Genomic DNA, 15,266 nt, shown 5'->3' on the forward strand with positions numbered 1-15,266 from the left:
TAATGCAAATATTTCTACAGTACACCTTTACTTAAACAGCTTCTATTCTTCCACATACTTCTGCTGCCCCCTATTGGGCAATGTGAAGCTGTGTGCACATGTTTCTACAGTATCAAATGTCCACTTAGGAAAACACTCCAAAAGTATAATAAAAATATAATATAATATAATATAATATAATATAATATAATATAATATAATATAATGGGCTCTCTCTCTTTATACACTGACTCAAAGAGAGTCAATAGATGATAATGATGAATATATATGTTTTTAATTTTTTTAAAAATTAATGGATTTGGAGATTTTTGGATTCATTTTTGGGATTATTGGAATTGGAGACAAGGTTTCCACCGGACATACATTCAAAAACAAAAAAATAATAATAATAATAAAAAAACACACACACACACACTATACTATACTACTATATATGACTCCATAAGTGACTGAACTGACTACTACTATGCAATGAAGCATGGATAGTTTGATTCTGTTGTGAGAAACCACAGTTAGGCTCTAACTGTGCACGGAGAGAACTGGGGGAGTTGGAAGTTGAGGTGTTTGCCATAGGACAGAGAGAATGAGAGACTGTGAGAGAAAGAGAGAGAAAGAGAGAGAGAGAGAGAGAGAATTAGTATTAGGAAAAAATGTAGAGCAAGACAGAAGAAGTCTAAAAGATGAGCTAAAAAGAGTGAGTGAAAGAGAAAATGAAATGGATAGATAAACAGCAATGGATGGATGGATGGAGATAGATAGAGAGAATGACAAACAAATGGCGAAGGAGACATTGAGAGATAGAAAGAAATATAGATGAAAGGGAGGGAGAAAGAGAGAGAGAGAGAGAGAGAGATAAAGACAGATGAGAGGGAGAGAGAGAGAGAGTCAGAGAGACAGAGAGAGAGAGAGAGAGAGAGGGCAGGCAGTACCTGAGCTGGGAAACTGAAAGGCACTGTGCTGCATTTGGGGGCTCATTACGCCCCCAAACTGTCCGCCCATGTTTCCCATCATTCCCTGGTTAGCCAGACCCATCTGGGAGCCATGCAAGGAGCTGTGGGCGAGGAGCTGGGGGGCCGGCGGAGGGGGGGGGAGGTTGGGGGAGACCGGGGAGAATGGGCTGGTGCACGTGGGCGGGGAGGCCAGGCCGGTACCGTAGCTGGGCGGGTAGGGGAACTGCTGGGGGCTGGCCTGAGGCATCCGTGCGTTGCCCAGGGCGCCGGGCAGGCCGGCGGCGGCGGCAGCGGCCATGTTGGGGGGCAGGTTGAGGCCCTGGGCTCTCATGGCTAGACGCTGCTGTTGCTGTTGTTGCTGCTGCTGTTGTTGTTGCTGTTGTTGTTGTTGGGCCTGCTGCTGCTGCTGCTGCTGCTGGACTTGCTGTTGTCGTTGGCGCAGGTGGTTACTCAGCAGCTCACGCTGCCGCTGGGCCAACATCTGAGCGTTGATGGTCCCCTATGGTGGACACACACACACGCGCGCACCCACACGCAAGCACGCACACACACATGGAAGTACGCACACACACACACACGCGCGCAAGTACGCACACACACACAAGTACGCACACACACACACAGATGCAAGTATGTGCACACACACAAACACACACACACACAGAGAAACATATAGTAAATGTAACTTCAAAGAACTAATAGAAATAACAGAACGTTTGATTAATTCTACAGTCCAGTCTAAATCACCAAATGCCCTATTTTTCCCCACGTTGCATCCGCTCTATAGTACAGCATCTTCTTTGTTTTCCATTCATGCGTCACACATGTTGGCCCATCATACCAGCACTGACCTTAAATCTGTGTCTTCCCTGACTAGCTGAACAGTTCTGGCAGATTGGTGAAATATTGTCAAAATGCACGCAGCTATGCTGGCAGATCACTCTGTCTATTAATCTCTGATAATCGCTTTCATCAGGGGACCTGACATGAAGAATGCTTTCATGACTAAGACGGCTTCAACTGACTACACACATGGATAAAGCAGAACGCTGAAAATGTTTGGGTCTCTGTTAAAACAGTGTTTTTAAAAAAAAAAAAACATTTAGCAAACCACTGATGTGCATCGACACCCTAAGTCAGGGGTGGGCAAACTGCGGTCTGCAATCCGGCCCGCCGAGCATTTAATTTGGTTATCAGTTTTTTTTCCTGCGATAGAGACGACGTTGGTTAGCTTTACTGCAAACTGCTTTTCACTCTCCTTAGAGAATGTTTACAATGTCAATGTCAAAACATCATGTTAAATAGAGATGATCGGCCTACTCTTAGTTATCTCCTTTGCAGCAGATCTAACGTGAGCATTATGCGATCCATTTAATTGGGAACGCGTCTGCGCTCACGAGAGGGAGAGAGAGCGACAGGTTCCAGCTGGCTTGTCATTGTTGATAATTGCTATCTCCTTGTAAGAAACTTTTAAAAGGAAATCATGAAGGCAACAGTAGTTCCCACTACTGACCATTTAAAAACTGTGAGAGGGTACAGCCATAGGTACAGCACTAGCCATAGCGGAGCAGGCAGAAGATTATTGAGAAATGAACGTGAATTTAAAAGCGTTAAAGTGACAGTGCACAATTTATACATTTGTTCAACAGCACCAAATTAGCAGTATTTTTGAAGCATTAAATTTTTTTAAAACAAATACTTTTGATACTAAATTATATAGGTATGTATAAATGTATTTGGGGGGGGGGGGGCTGGTTGTTGTGTGGCCCGCCGGCCAATTTTCAAAACCCAATGTGGCCCTTGAGCCAAAAAGTTTGCCCACCCCTGCCCTAAGTTGTTACCAACTTTATGACATTGAAATGCATGAAAACTCTGTGACCCACAGACCAAGACTTATGGGGCTTCAAACGCCATTTGACCAAAAACATCCTGTTGAAAGGTGGAAATACCAGAGCAAGCTTCTGATCCAGCCAGTGGCAACACACGGTTCGCATTAGCACATTTTAAAACAGAGACCCAGAAATCGTATACATAAACAAACATCTTTGTTTTCCAACAACCGCATGGTCCGACGCAGGTGTTCTTACGGAGAGACATCAAGGTGTGTCAACAACCGCAGACAACATTTGAATGGAAACTAAGAAAGAAAAAAGTAATCGGGATCCAGGTTGTGTACCTCTTACGGACAAACTCTCAGTATTAACTGACAAAATGAAATTGTAACCAACATTTTACTATTTCAGGAATCAGCCAATCAACCAATCAAACGGCTGACTCTGGAGCCCATGGAATGTGAGGTGCCACTAACCTGATTGGGTACATTGGGTCTGAGAGGTAGGTTCATGTTCGGCACTCCTGCCATTTGGCTCAGCACTGGCTGACGATTCTGAAGTGCAAATAAATATTAGAGAAACAAAGTTTTAATGGAGAATTGTACAGAGCATATGATTTTCTAAGACAAAGTCATTCGTTTGAATTGTCATAACATTAATCAAAAAAGATAATTTCTTTTTCAGCCATTCATAAAATTGTGCAATCTTCTGACAGGGGGTAATGGGGACAGCCGTCCTTAATAAGGTCACCGCGTGCTTCCCTGAACGGCCACCAGGTGGCAGGACTGTCGGTGCACAGGCACGCATGCACATCACACCCTTTAAGCAGCCCCAGCTTCTCCAACTGAACTTTGAAATGTACCAGCTGCCTCTGTGACACGTCTGTCCATTTTACAATGTTAGCACGACCACGACGGCGTGCGGCATCGATCGGCATTTGGAACAAAACGTGCTGCAGCGGCGTACTCTTCACAGGCTGCACGGGGGGAAGCGGGCCGCCATCTTGGGACTAAAGAGGCCCGAGGCCAGGCGAGGCGAGGCAGCGATGTCATAATCTAAGCCATGGGTGGATCAGCTGTGAGTAGTGTGAACAGGCTGTGGTGAAGAATGAGAGAGGAGAGACGAGCGGTGCTGGTGTGTATGGGAGAGAGAGAGAGAGAGAGAGAGAGAGAGAGAGGGAGAGAGAGAGAGAGGGAGGGAGAGAGAGAGAGAGAGAGAGAGAGAGGGAGAGCTAGAGAGAGAGAGAGAGAGAGAGAGGGAGGGAGAGAGAGAGAGAGAGAGAGAGAGAGAGAGGGAGAGAGAGAGAGAGAGAGAGAGAGAGGGAGAGAGAGAGAGAGAGAGAGAGGGAGAGCTAGAGAGAGAGAGGGAGGGAGAGAGAGAGGAAGAGAGAGAGAGGGAGAGATAGATAAAGACAGAGACATACAGAGGGGTCGGGCGGCTGCTGAGCAGCCGTGGGATTTGACGCAGAACCAGACCCCCCAGAGGCAGGGAAAATAAAACAATATTTATCAAAGTACCAAGGCCTCTGAGAGAGAGAGATAAAGAAAGAAAGAGAGAGAGAGAGTGAGGGAGAGGGGGGGGGGGGGGTGCACAGGGCAAGTTTCAGGTTTCACATTCTCATGTTATCAAGGTAATAAAGATGTTTCTTTCTCCTTTCCCTTTTCAAAACACATGAAGCAACAGCTTTACTTGTGGTTGGTGGACAGTCTGCTTTTCACAGTTTTATAATCAGCACCTACTAACTGCTGGACTATGACTTGCAACACCTTACAAATGTTCACTGTAGACTTTTATTTGATTATGATTTGGTCTCTTTTTGAGAAGCTCCCAAACGTATACAGATCTATATTCTAAATCAATGTTGTTACTTCAGGAGAGATTTCTGGGGCCTTCTGTGTATCTTTAGGACAACAGTTCATAACAAAAGCTTTCATGCATGTGTGTGTCCTCTCTGGGTTGGGCATATCTTAGCATGTATGTGCTAGTGTGCAAGAGCTAATATCTCTAAGTGTATGTTCATACATGTTTGTATGAATGTAGGTGTAAGTATGCATACCGTATATATGTCTTATCTATGTTTGCGTGTGTGTGTGTGTGTGTGTGCGCGTGCGTCCATCTGCAACTGGGTGGTGCTACAGTTGCAGGCGCAGTGTTAGTATTGGTGTGCGTGTTAGTGTGTGTGTGTGTTTGCACCTGCTGGGTCTGTAATCGGTGCTGCAGCTGCAGGTAGAGCTTGTTGGGCTGTGTGTGTGTGTGTGTGTGTGTGTGTGTGTGTGTGTGTGTGTGTACCTGCTGGGCCTGTAGTCAGTGCTGGAGCTGCAGGCGGAGCGTGTTGGGCTGTGTGTGTGTGTGTGTGTGTGTGTGTGTGTGTGTGTGTGTGTGTGTGTGTGTGTACCTGCTGGGCCTGTAGTCGGTGCTGCAGCTGCAGGCGTATGGGCTGGTTGGGCACGACGCCGGGCGGCCTCAGCCCCGGCCGCTGCATGCGTAGCTGGATAGGGTAGCCGGGCCGCTGACCCATCTGCACCGGCATGCCGTGGAAGCCGGCCGCCGCAGGGTCCTGCAGCGGCCCGTAGCCGCCCTGAGCCATGTGGCCGGGGGGAGGGCCGTACTGCTGGGGAGGGTAGACCGGCAGCTTCTGGTCCAGCAGCAGGCTCGGGTCCTGACCAGGGAACTGCTCCTGTTCCAGAGGCTGACTCTGATGGACAAGAAAACCCACAAACACACATAAGTCACACACACACACACACACAAACACATTATAATGTGAACAGACATTAGAGCATGCGTATACCCACACACACAGTAGGAAACCAGCACACAAAAAGGTGCACACAGGCATGTACACACACGGTATGTTACTGCAACCAGAAAGCCTGAGGCACTCTGTACCTTATGTATACATACACTGGCCGTGTAATTAATACCATCATAATTCTCCCTCTATTCCCTCCACTCAGCCGCCCTCTATACCCCACAAACAGCCATGTTACGGAACATCCCTCAAGACAGACAAACAGACACACACACACACAGACAGACAGACAGACAGACAGACAGACACACACACACACAGTGTTATTGTTAAAGTCCACACTGGCTGCGAATGTGCGAGAGATATACATGAACAAAAAAAAAAGGTATTTATGCGTTTTCTTGGTCAAAAACGAAACCGTAAGAAATCAAAATCTGTCATGGGTATGAGTAATTACGGGCTTAAGTTTGTGTGTGTGTGTGTGTGTGCTGCAGCGCGGCCCTGTGCTGTAGTGAGGGACGAGCACAGTAGTTCGGTGGCTGTGGTGGCGGCGGCAGCGGCACTTGTGTTGTGCTAGTGCTAGTGCTAGTGCTGGTGCTGGCCACCGCCCCAGGGCTCCCGCTCAGCAGGCGCCGTTATGAGCCGTTATGCAAGTCATTACGTAAGGCCGCTCTGCCAGACCCTCACACACACACACGCATGCGCACACACACACACAATCATACACACACACACACACACAATCACACACACACACACAATCACACACACACAATCATACACACACACATACATGCATGCGCACACACACACAGGTGGCAAAGAGTCAGGGGATGGGGTAGACAAACACAGAGAGACAGAGAGAGAGAGAGAGAGAGAGAGAGAGAGAGAGAGAGAGAGAGAGAGGAGGACAGAGGAAATAAGAGCAAGAAAGAGAGGGAGAGATCAGCCTTGTCAAAGAGAGAGAAAGAGAGAGGAGGAGGGAAGAGAAAGACAGAGAAAGAGAGAGGAGGGAAGAGAAAGACAGAAAGAGAGAGGAGGGAAGAGAAAGACAGAGAAAGAGAGGAGGAGGGAAGAGAAAGACAGAGAAAGAGAGAGGAGGAGGGAAGAGAAAGACAGAAAGAGAGAGGAGGAGGGAAGAGAAAGACAGAGAAAGAGAGAGGAGGAGGGAAGAGAAAGACAGAAAGAGAGAGGAGGAGGGAAGAGAAAGACAGAGAAAGAGAGAGGAGGGAAGAGAAAGACAGAAAGAGAGAGGAGGAGGGAAGAGAAAGACAGAGAAAGAGAGAGGAGGAGGGAAGAGAAAGACAGAGAAAGAGAGAGGAGGAGGGAAGAGAAAGACAGAGAAAGAGAGAGGAGGAGGGAAGAGAAAGACAGAGAAAGAGAGAGGAGGGAAGAGAAAGACAGAGAGTGAAAGAAGGGGAGGTAATGGGAGTAAAATGCAACACGGTAGTGGTCAGCACTTCACATAGAGAAAGTCTGAGAAAGAAAAACATACAGAGAGGGAGAGAGAGAGAGAGTGAGAGAGAGAGAGAGAGAGAAAGAGAGAGGTAGGAAAAAGAAAGAGCAGCAATCAGTAGGTCAGATAGAGACTCGACAGATCAAGAAGTGAGAGCAAAACAGAGGGAGGAAGGATGGACAGAACGAGACAAGCGGGAGACAGACGCAGAGGCGAGAAGAGAAAGAGAACGGAGAGAGGAGGAGAGGAAGAGACACACACACACACTGGCTGTGTCTGTGTGAGGAGAAAGACGACGAGTCGTCCAACTGTACACATTACCGGTCATTTATTTGCACGCCTCGCATCATTTTCACATGCACACAGAATGTTGTGCAGCTACGCCAATGAAGCTTGTTTGAAATTTTAATTTGGCCATCACTGTATACGCATGAGAGAGGCAGAGGGAGAGGGAGAGAGAGAGAGAGAGAGAGCAAGAGTGCGAGGAGGAGAGAGGGAGAGAGCGAATGCGCAATGCTTTGGTAATAAAAAATGTTGTTGTCATGCCAATGAAGCACTTTCAAATAGTGCTGAACTGCATGCAGAGTGAGAAGAGAAACTTAAAGAGATAGAGACAGGAAGAGAGGAAGAATGGGGGAGGGGTGGGGGGTAGTGACATGAAGGAAAAAAGGACAACCAGACGGTAATATGAGAGAGACAAACTTGTAGGGAATCCAAGATGAAAAAGACAAGGATAGAGGGAAACAGAGCTAGAAAGACAGAAGACAGAAAGAGAGAAATTGAGAGAGAGAGAGAGAGAGAGAGAGAGAGAGAGAGAGAGAAAAAGATATTGTGCATACAGTGTCCACCTTCCAATCCAAATACTTTGCCAATACTGCACAAGGTTGTGGTGATGCCAATACAGAAAGAAAGAGAGAGAGATAAACAAATACATATAGAGAGGGAAATAAAGAGAGAGAGAAATAAAGAGAGAGAGAGCGAGAGAGAGAGAAATAAAGAGCGACAGCAAGCCAGTGCAGACTGGGTGGATACACTCACCTGTCCCACCAGTGCGGGGATGCCGAGGGCCTTGTCGATCTCGTCCAGGCAGTCGGCGTCCTTGAGCACGCTGTAGAGCTGACTGAGCAGGGCCCCCTCGTCAGTGGGGCCATCACTAGGGGGCGCACACAGCACATCCTCCTGGGCACCGTACACCGACCTACACACACACACACACACACACACACACACACACACACGCACGCACGCACGCACGCACGCACGCACGCACGCACACACACACACAACCACACACACACACACACGCACACACCCACACACGCACACACACACACAACCACACACACACGCACGCACACACCCACACACACACACACAACCACACACACCACACACAAAAACATATTAGAAAACTCCTCAAGAGGCAATTTGTTGTACAGTACAGGCATGTCGACACATAATCCACAACACAAACATTGAACCAGACATCTACAGCACTATTTATCTAACAAATAACATACACACATCAATAAATAGAATACAGACATCTACAGCACTATTTATCTAGCACATAACATACACACATCAATAAATAGAATACAGACATCTACAGCACTATTTATCTAGCACATAACATACACACATCAATAAATAGAATACAGTAAAAAGGAGTATATTGTGCTTCCCTAAAAGGCCTAATGTCATAAATAAATAAAACTAAAACTACTGCACAGTACTTTACATATATTCCTCCTGCCATACCCCTCCCCACATCTTATTTAATTGGGTTATTGCCATGGGAATTAATGAGTTTTTTGCTCGGTTGGTTCTGCTGTTAGGGTATCTATATGTACGACCAGAAGGGAGCGGTTTGAACTCCGCTGAAAGTGGATGGGTTGTATCCATGCAAACTTTGTCTGCCTTCTGTGCCAATCTGGTCAGATATAGTTGGTACAGGTCTACCTGTTGCTTACCAATAATTTTTCCAAAGGTTTTAACAATCTTCCCCAATTTGTTCCTATGTGTGATTTTTGAGTGTCCATACCAGCATACAATACAATAGGAGAGAATACTCTCGATAAAGGACTTGTAAAACATTTTGTTATCAACATTAAAATAATTACATTTCCTAAGAAAATACAAACATTGTTTGCCCTTTTTTTAAAAACAGCATCAGCACACTGATCCCAGGATCATTTATGGTCAATGAGAAGACTGAGATTAGCCTGACGAGTCAGACCCACATTAAAATGTAGGGTCTGGGCACTCACCGTTCGCAGTGCTCAGTCCGAGGGGCGGGATAATCGGTTGTATTTTAAATTCCCTCTGCACGCAATAGGACAGCGCTATGAGTCCCATGCGTTTTCCCACCAGTGGAGCTAGTGGGCTAGTTCAAACTTTTGCCAACTTAAAAAAAGCTTAACTCGTGTCACACTGTTCGCCAACAGTAACATCCATCTTATTTGTTTTCAAGTAGCAGGGAATTCATACCAAACTGTTCCAACTCTGCCATCAATCATTATGTTAAGCCCGCCTAACGACTCTATACACAATTTGATTGGCCTGATAGAAGTTTAATTTTTCGAGCTCACAAGCCAACGGAGAGTTGCTAGACTAGCCCTGGAAGCAAATGTAATTTGCTGCCGCTAGGGTGCGTCTAGATGTCTAGGCTAGCCTGAGATATTTGTACTCCGTAACCATCTCCATCTCCTCTCCTCTTAACAGACTTCTATATGTATATGTAGTTCTGCTGATTGGCATCAAGTTATTCATGCCATTCAAACAATGCCCAGATGCACGAGTGGCAGGCATCTCTCTCTGATGCTGCCGATGAGCCCTCGGTGCTGTGTCGGTGCTTTAAGGTTCTCCAGCCAGCAGTTCCACTCACCTGTTCTGGTTGGCAAAGGGCACCTGGTCTATGGGCAGCATGCTGTCTGGCCAGGGGGCCGTCTGATTGGGTGGCACCTGCTGCTGGGAGAATTGGTGCGCCACCATGCCCATATCCATGTTTGCTTGTCCTGCACAAACAAACAAACAAACAAACAGTTTACAAGAGCGCTCTGTAAACACACCTGCTTATAACACTTGAGTCCTAATTACACACACAGGACTATTAACTACTGTATGTCAGGCAGACAGAGAAGAGAGGGAAGAGAAGAAACAATGAGAGACCGACAGAGACAGATTGATGGAAGAGAAGAAAAAAAACAGGCATGGTCTAAACTGATGGAGGGAGAACAGAGAAGAGAGACAAGAGAAAGACAGACTGACTGAACAGAGTGAACAGAGCCGAGCCGGATAGAAAGAGAGAGAGAGAGAGAGAGAGAGATACAGGGGACAAGAAAAGAGTAGTGACAGATGGAGAATGGAGGTCTGTAGAGGTATGGAGGACACACAAAGACCAGTCCAGACAGGACTGAAGGCAGGAGGAGGAGGAGGAGGAGGAGGAGGAGGATGGCCGAGGGGCCGAGATAGAGGTGGCATTACGAGCAGCGCGGAGCAGCTGATGATGAGCCTCACCCCCAGGCATCATCTGGGGCTGCTGCAGCATCTGTCTGGGTCCCGGCTGGCTGTTGGGCCTCATGGGCCCCCCGGGGCCTGCCGCGTTGGCCACCATGCGACTGTGCAGCGCCCCCTGCTGGAGGCCCTGGGCCACGGAGGCGGGGGTTGGGGCCGAGCTGCTAACCGCAGGGCCATGGGGGCCCCAGGCCTCCTGTTGCAGGCCGGCCCCACGGGGACTGTTGGCCCCCATCACTCCTGAGGCGGGGAGAGAGAAAATACATCATAATCTAGCCACCATAGAACATTTTTTAACAATCCTAAACATAGAAATAAACAAACAAACAAATAAAAACTAAATAAATAAATAAATAAATAAATAAATAAATAAATAAAAAAAAGCTTCTCTGAATTCGGCTCTCTTTTCACCATGGATAAATAGAGAGCTCAAAATCTATGCTTAAGGCACCAAGTTAATGACACCAATCATAGTACTACCAGAAAAGCCCAGAAATCCCCCCCCCCCACCAAACACACACACACACACACACACACACACACACACACACACACACACACACACACACACACACACACACACACACACACCTTTACCAATAAAGATATTTCAGATTATTTCCTGTCTGTTTGGTGGTTTCTGTATTTTGTAATTGCATTCTGCAATTGATTTGATGCCATCTGTTAGGTATTTGAGCAACTCCTTGACATCCTAAGCACACCTGTCAGGCAGACAAACCCCTTTTCCTTCTATTAAGACCTAGTCGTTTAAATTATGATGTTAGAGAAACTGACTTGATCGAATGCATGATGGACATCCTTATGTTCAACCATGAGGGAAAATAAAGAGCTCTTAGTCATTGCAATAAATGAAGAAATCATGTGAAAGAGCTAGAGGCCCCTCAAAGCCACACACTCTCACAAAGTCTTTGAATGACGGCCAGTTTCCTTCTCGAGAATGTGACTCATCTGTGCAGTCGCACAATGCACAGCCACCACATTGCGCACATACATACACACACACACACACTTACAAACATGACTTACAGGTGACTTACAAACAAGCAAGCACTTATACACACAAGTACTCTATCTCTCTCTCACTCTGTCTCGCGCTCACACACACACACACACACACACACACACACGCACGCACACACACACGCACGCACACACGCACGCACACACACACACACACTCTCTCGCTCACATACACATGGAAACACAGGCAGGTGCACACTCAGAATGAGAGCCCGCTTCGTCAAAGGAGTGGTTAACTCTTCAATAACAAGACCAACGCTACCAACGGCCAATGTCTGGCATCCATATGACGTAACATGTTTTGGTCATCTCTTCCTTCTGTCTGAAGACAACACCAGACACAAGAGGCTGAGAAATCAGCGGTCCAGTCTCTGACCACGTGTGAGGGAAGTGCTTTCCACTGGTGGAGGGTGAGACAGAGGGCCCCAGACCGTGAGGGGAACATAAGCCGCCTCGGCACTTTTCCACATTCCAGCCGAGCTTCACCTTCTGCCCAGGTGTGATTTCTTTCATTAGAATGAAGCTTCCGCCCACAGGGTGAAGTGGGGAGAGGAGAGAGCGACTGTGCCAACGCACGCCACTCGTTTCCACACCTTGTTGACTAACAGCACCTCAAACATCACCACTTCAATGGAATTCATTTCTCTAGAACCCCTGCTGTCTCAGAGGGTCTTGATCTACCAGACTGGATGTGTATGACTTTATGGAACACCACCGATTCAGACACTTGTGCAATACAGACTACACAATTACACTGATCTTAGTTCAACTGAAAAGTGCACTTAATCCTGAGGGCAGGGTTAATGCAGTCACCCCCATTTAATCTCCTACTGACAGTCCTTCCCATAGCCCCTTGTTAGCACCTGTTAATGTCTCTCCTACTTGCTATCCCATTCTTACATCTATGAAGTGCACTCACCTTGTGGTAAAGATTCAAAGTGTACACTTAAAAGGGTGCACTACATACAGGTGGTTTTTGGTTCTATGATGCATTCACACTCCTCACCCCCTGAACACTTACGTCCTGAAAAGTACACGCACAAAGAGACACGAGCCATACCCGAGGGAGTGTGTGTGAGTGTGTGTGTGTCATGGGAAAGGGCCAGAGAGACTCACCTGGGTTGACCATGACCCTGTGATTTCCCATCATGCCTTGCTGCTGCTGCTGCTGCTGCATCATGCTGTATGGGCTGCTGTTCCTCATGAGGGGGAACTGACCGGGGGAGGCCTTGGCGGCCATTGTCATGTCTAGGGACATGCTTCTGGCTGGGGGAGCTCTCCCTCCCTGACCCGGCCTGGGGCCACCAAAGTCTGCAGGGGGGACGGGAGGGACAGAAGATAAGATATCTTATAATAAAACTACTTTATCAATGCAGAGGGGAATCTGGGGGGGAGGGAGGGAGAAAATGAGAGGTTATATTTAGATTGTGTTGTGCTACACTCTCTCGATTATCCATTTTGTTGTAATAACAATGATTTCATTATGTTTTGACTGATAGGTAATAATGGCTGATTGATATTTGGAATATTCTTTATGTGGTGGGCTACTGTGCAATTATTAACATATGTAATGGTCCAAAGGAGGAAGTTTGGTCACGATGGTTTACAATTAATAATTAATACATTTAAAAACACTACTAAAAGTGAATACTTTAATTTCCTGGCTCCTTCCTTGCCCTGCATTACCGTCCAATCTTGTGTTTTGAGTTAGGCACTGGGACGATGTACCACGATCACGCATGTGGTTTTGGTGTGTTGACAAACAAACAAGCAAGCAAGCAAGCAAACAAACAAACATCTCCCACGAGGAGCACGAGCTGGATTAGGCCGTCAGCTCCACTCAGGCCCCAAGCAAAGCTGCTCTATTACCAGAGCATTATGTAACACACACACACACACACACACACACACACACGCACAGAGGGTGTGGCAGGGGATATCTAGTCTCATTTCACTAGGTATGTGTGTGTGGGCATGCATGCGTTTGTGGGTGTGTGTGGTACAGGTTGAACAAGTGTAAAAGTCTGCGTAAGAGTCTCATCCTCTAAAAAGTGCAGAGTGGGCACATAACATGCAAACAGTGCAACATATGAGCTCTTCCATGCATGGAAGTGTGTATCAGTGTTTTCTGTGTTAGTGTATAGATGTGAGTGAGTGTGTATGTGAGTGCGTTATCAACTCCTGTACCTCCGGTACCTCCACTGTACACACTCTACACATACGCGCACACACAAACACAGACACACACACACACACAGTTGGCCACTCACTGGCTGGTCCCATGGGGGGGAAGGCCTTGGGCTGCTGGTTGGGGCCCATGGCGGCGCCGGCGTCCTGGCTCATCTGCAGGATGTCGTTGATGATGGACTGCTTGTCCATGGTGGCCGGCACCGAGCCGGGCCGGTTCTCGCCGAACTGGCTGTTCTGCAGGTCATCCAGGATGTCATCCAGCTCACTCGACTGTATATGCGCGCAAACGCACGCACACACACACACACACACAGGGAGAGAAAAGATAAAGATAAACAACTTGATTTGTCATTTCCTGAGAGTGTGACTCATGACCATTTTGATAGTGTGATCCATCGGAGCATTTTCTCACTCTTCACCACAGGTCCCACTAAAGGTCACTAAATAGCATGAGGAGGAGGCAAGCGGTAGCACTCAACACAGCTGCTGCTTTGGTCAGAGGAGTCTACCACTACCTTCCACTACAGCAGAGGAACTACTGAATGCAGAGTGTGTGTCCAGTGTGGGGACTCGGTGTGAGGAACAAAGGTTTTCAAAGGCATTGAGAGATGGACGTATGGATCAGCATTGAACTTCGCTCCTCTTCTTTGACCCTCACGTAAATTCAATTAAACATCTATGAGCATCTAACCTCAGTCACAAACTCATGTCATACTGTGCAATATTTGGACGATCAGAACTTGTCTTACACAATATGGCACACAAAGTCTTGTGCAGGCCATGGTTCTTTCCAAACTGGACTACTGCAATGCACTGTTAGCTGGCCTAACGGCTTGTGTAGTGAGACCACTGCAGATGATTCAAAATGCAGCAGCGACATGTCTGGTCTTTAAACAGCCAAAGAAACCAATGCAACTCCTCCGTTAGTTATTCTTCAACTCCAGAATTCAACACCAAGAGGTCACAGTCAAGACTTTTCCATCTGTTATTCCTTGTTGGTGGAATAATTGACCTAGTGCTCTTCATTCTACTGACAGTTCAACAAGCATGTTTGTATACATGTTTGCTTATGTTTATGGCTATTGTTATGACCATTTATTTGCTATTGCTATCATTCTGTCATAATTATTTAGTCTTTTACTATAATCATTATTTTTTATGTAGGCAATATGACTACATTGAATAATGTTTATTGTTATTGTACACTGCGTCTGCCAAGAGCCATCACCATATCCATAATATGAGATACAGTAGATGAGGGAGTGTGTGTGAGTGTGAGGAGAGGGATAGTGAGCGCTGACACACTATGTGGTAAGTCTGTGAATCTGGGGCAGGCATAACGTCATGTTAAAACAGGTTATCCAAATGCTTGTACCCTTCGCCACAGATCAGCTGCAGGACTCCATACACACACACACACATGCTTGTACACACACACACACACACCTCCATTAGTGAAACACATGCTACAAGGTTGGGCGTCCATCTGACTTTCATGCACAGCATGCATTTTTAACGGTGTGTGCTTA

At 46.8% G+C, this 15,266-nt stretch overlaps 1 protein-coding gene across 8 annotated transcripts in view; it reads right to left on the bottom strand.

Annotated features, from left to right (window-relative positions):
- The window catches only part of ncoa2 (nuclear receptor coactivator 2), a 109,011-nt gene that overhangs the window by 9,439 nt on the left and 84,306 nt on the right, over positions 1 to 15,266 (bottom strand). For 5 of the 8 annotated variants that reach the window (XM_076290920.1, XM_076290921.1, XM_076290919.1 and 2 more), the window contains 8 exons: positions 13,818 to 14,007; positions 12,664 to 12,858; positions 10,477 to 10,746; positions 9,878 to 10,007; positions 8,029 to 8,188; positions 5,178 to 5,477; positions 3,259 to 3,336; positions 930 to 1,449 (listed from right to left, as the gene is read on the bottom strand). In XM_076290920.1, the coding sequence (XP_076147035.1) occupies positions 930 to 1,449; positions 3,259 to 3,336; positions 5,178 to 5,477; positions 8,029 to 8,188; positions 9,878 to 10,007; positions 10,477 to 10,746; positions 12,664 to 12,858; positions 13,818 to 14,007 (1,843 nt within the window). The remainder of the gene's footprint in view (positions 1 to 929; positions 1,450 to 3,258; positions 3,337 to 5,177; positions 5,478 to 8,028; positions 8,189 to 9,877; positions 10,008 to 10,476; positions 10,747 to 12,663; positions 12,859 to 13,817; positions 14,008 to 15,266) is intronic. The other 3 variants (XM_076290926.1, XM_076290922.1, XM_076290924.1) reach the window with 3 other exon arrangements.

Source organism: Alosa pseudoharengus, unplaced genomic scaffold (genome assembly GCF_046254945.1).
Source record: "Alosa pseudoharengus isolate Yale_2024_CS ecotype anadromous, Long Island Sound unplaced genomic scaffold, YU_APseudo_1.1 YU_APseudo_1.1_scf_18, whole genome shotgun sequence".
Classification (NCBI taxonomy): Eukaryota; Metazoa; Chordata; class Actinopteri; order Clupeiformes; family Clupeidae; genus Alosa; species Alosa pseudoharengus.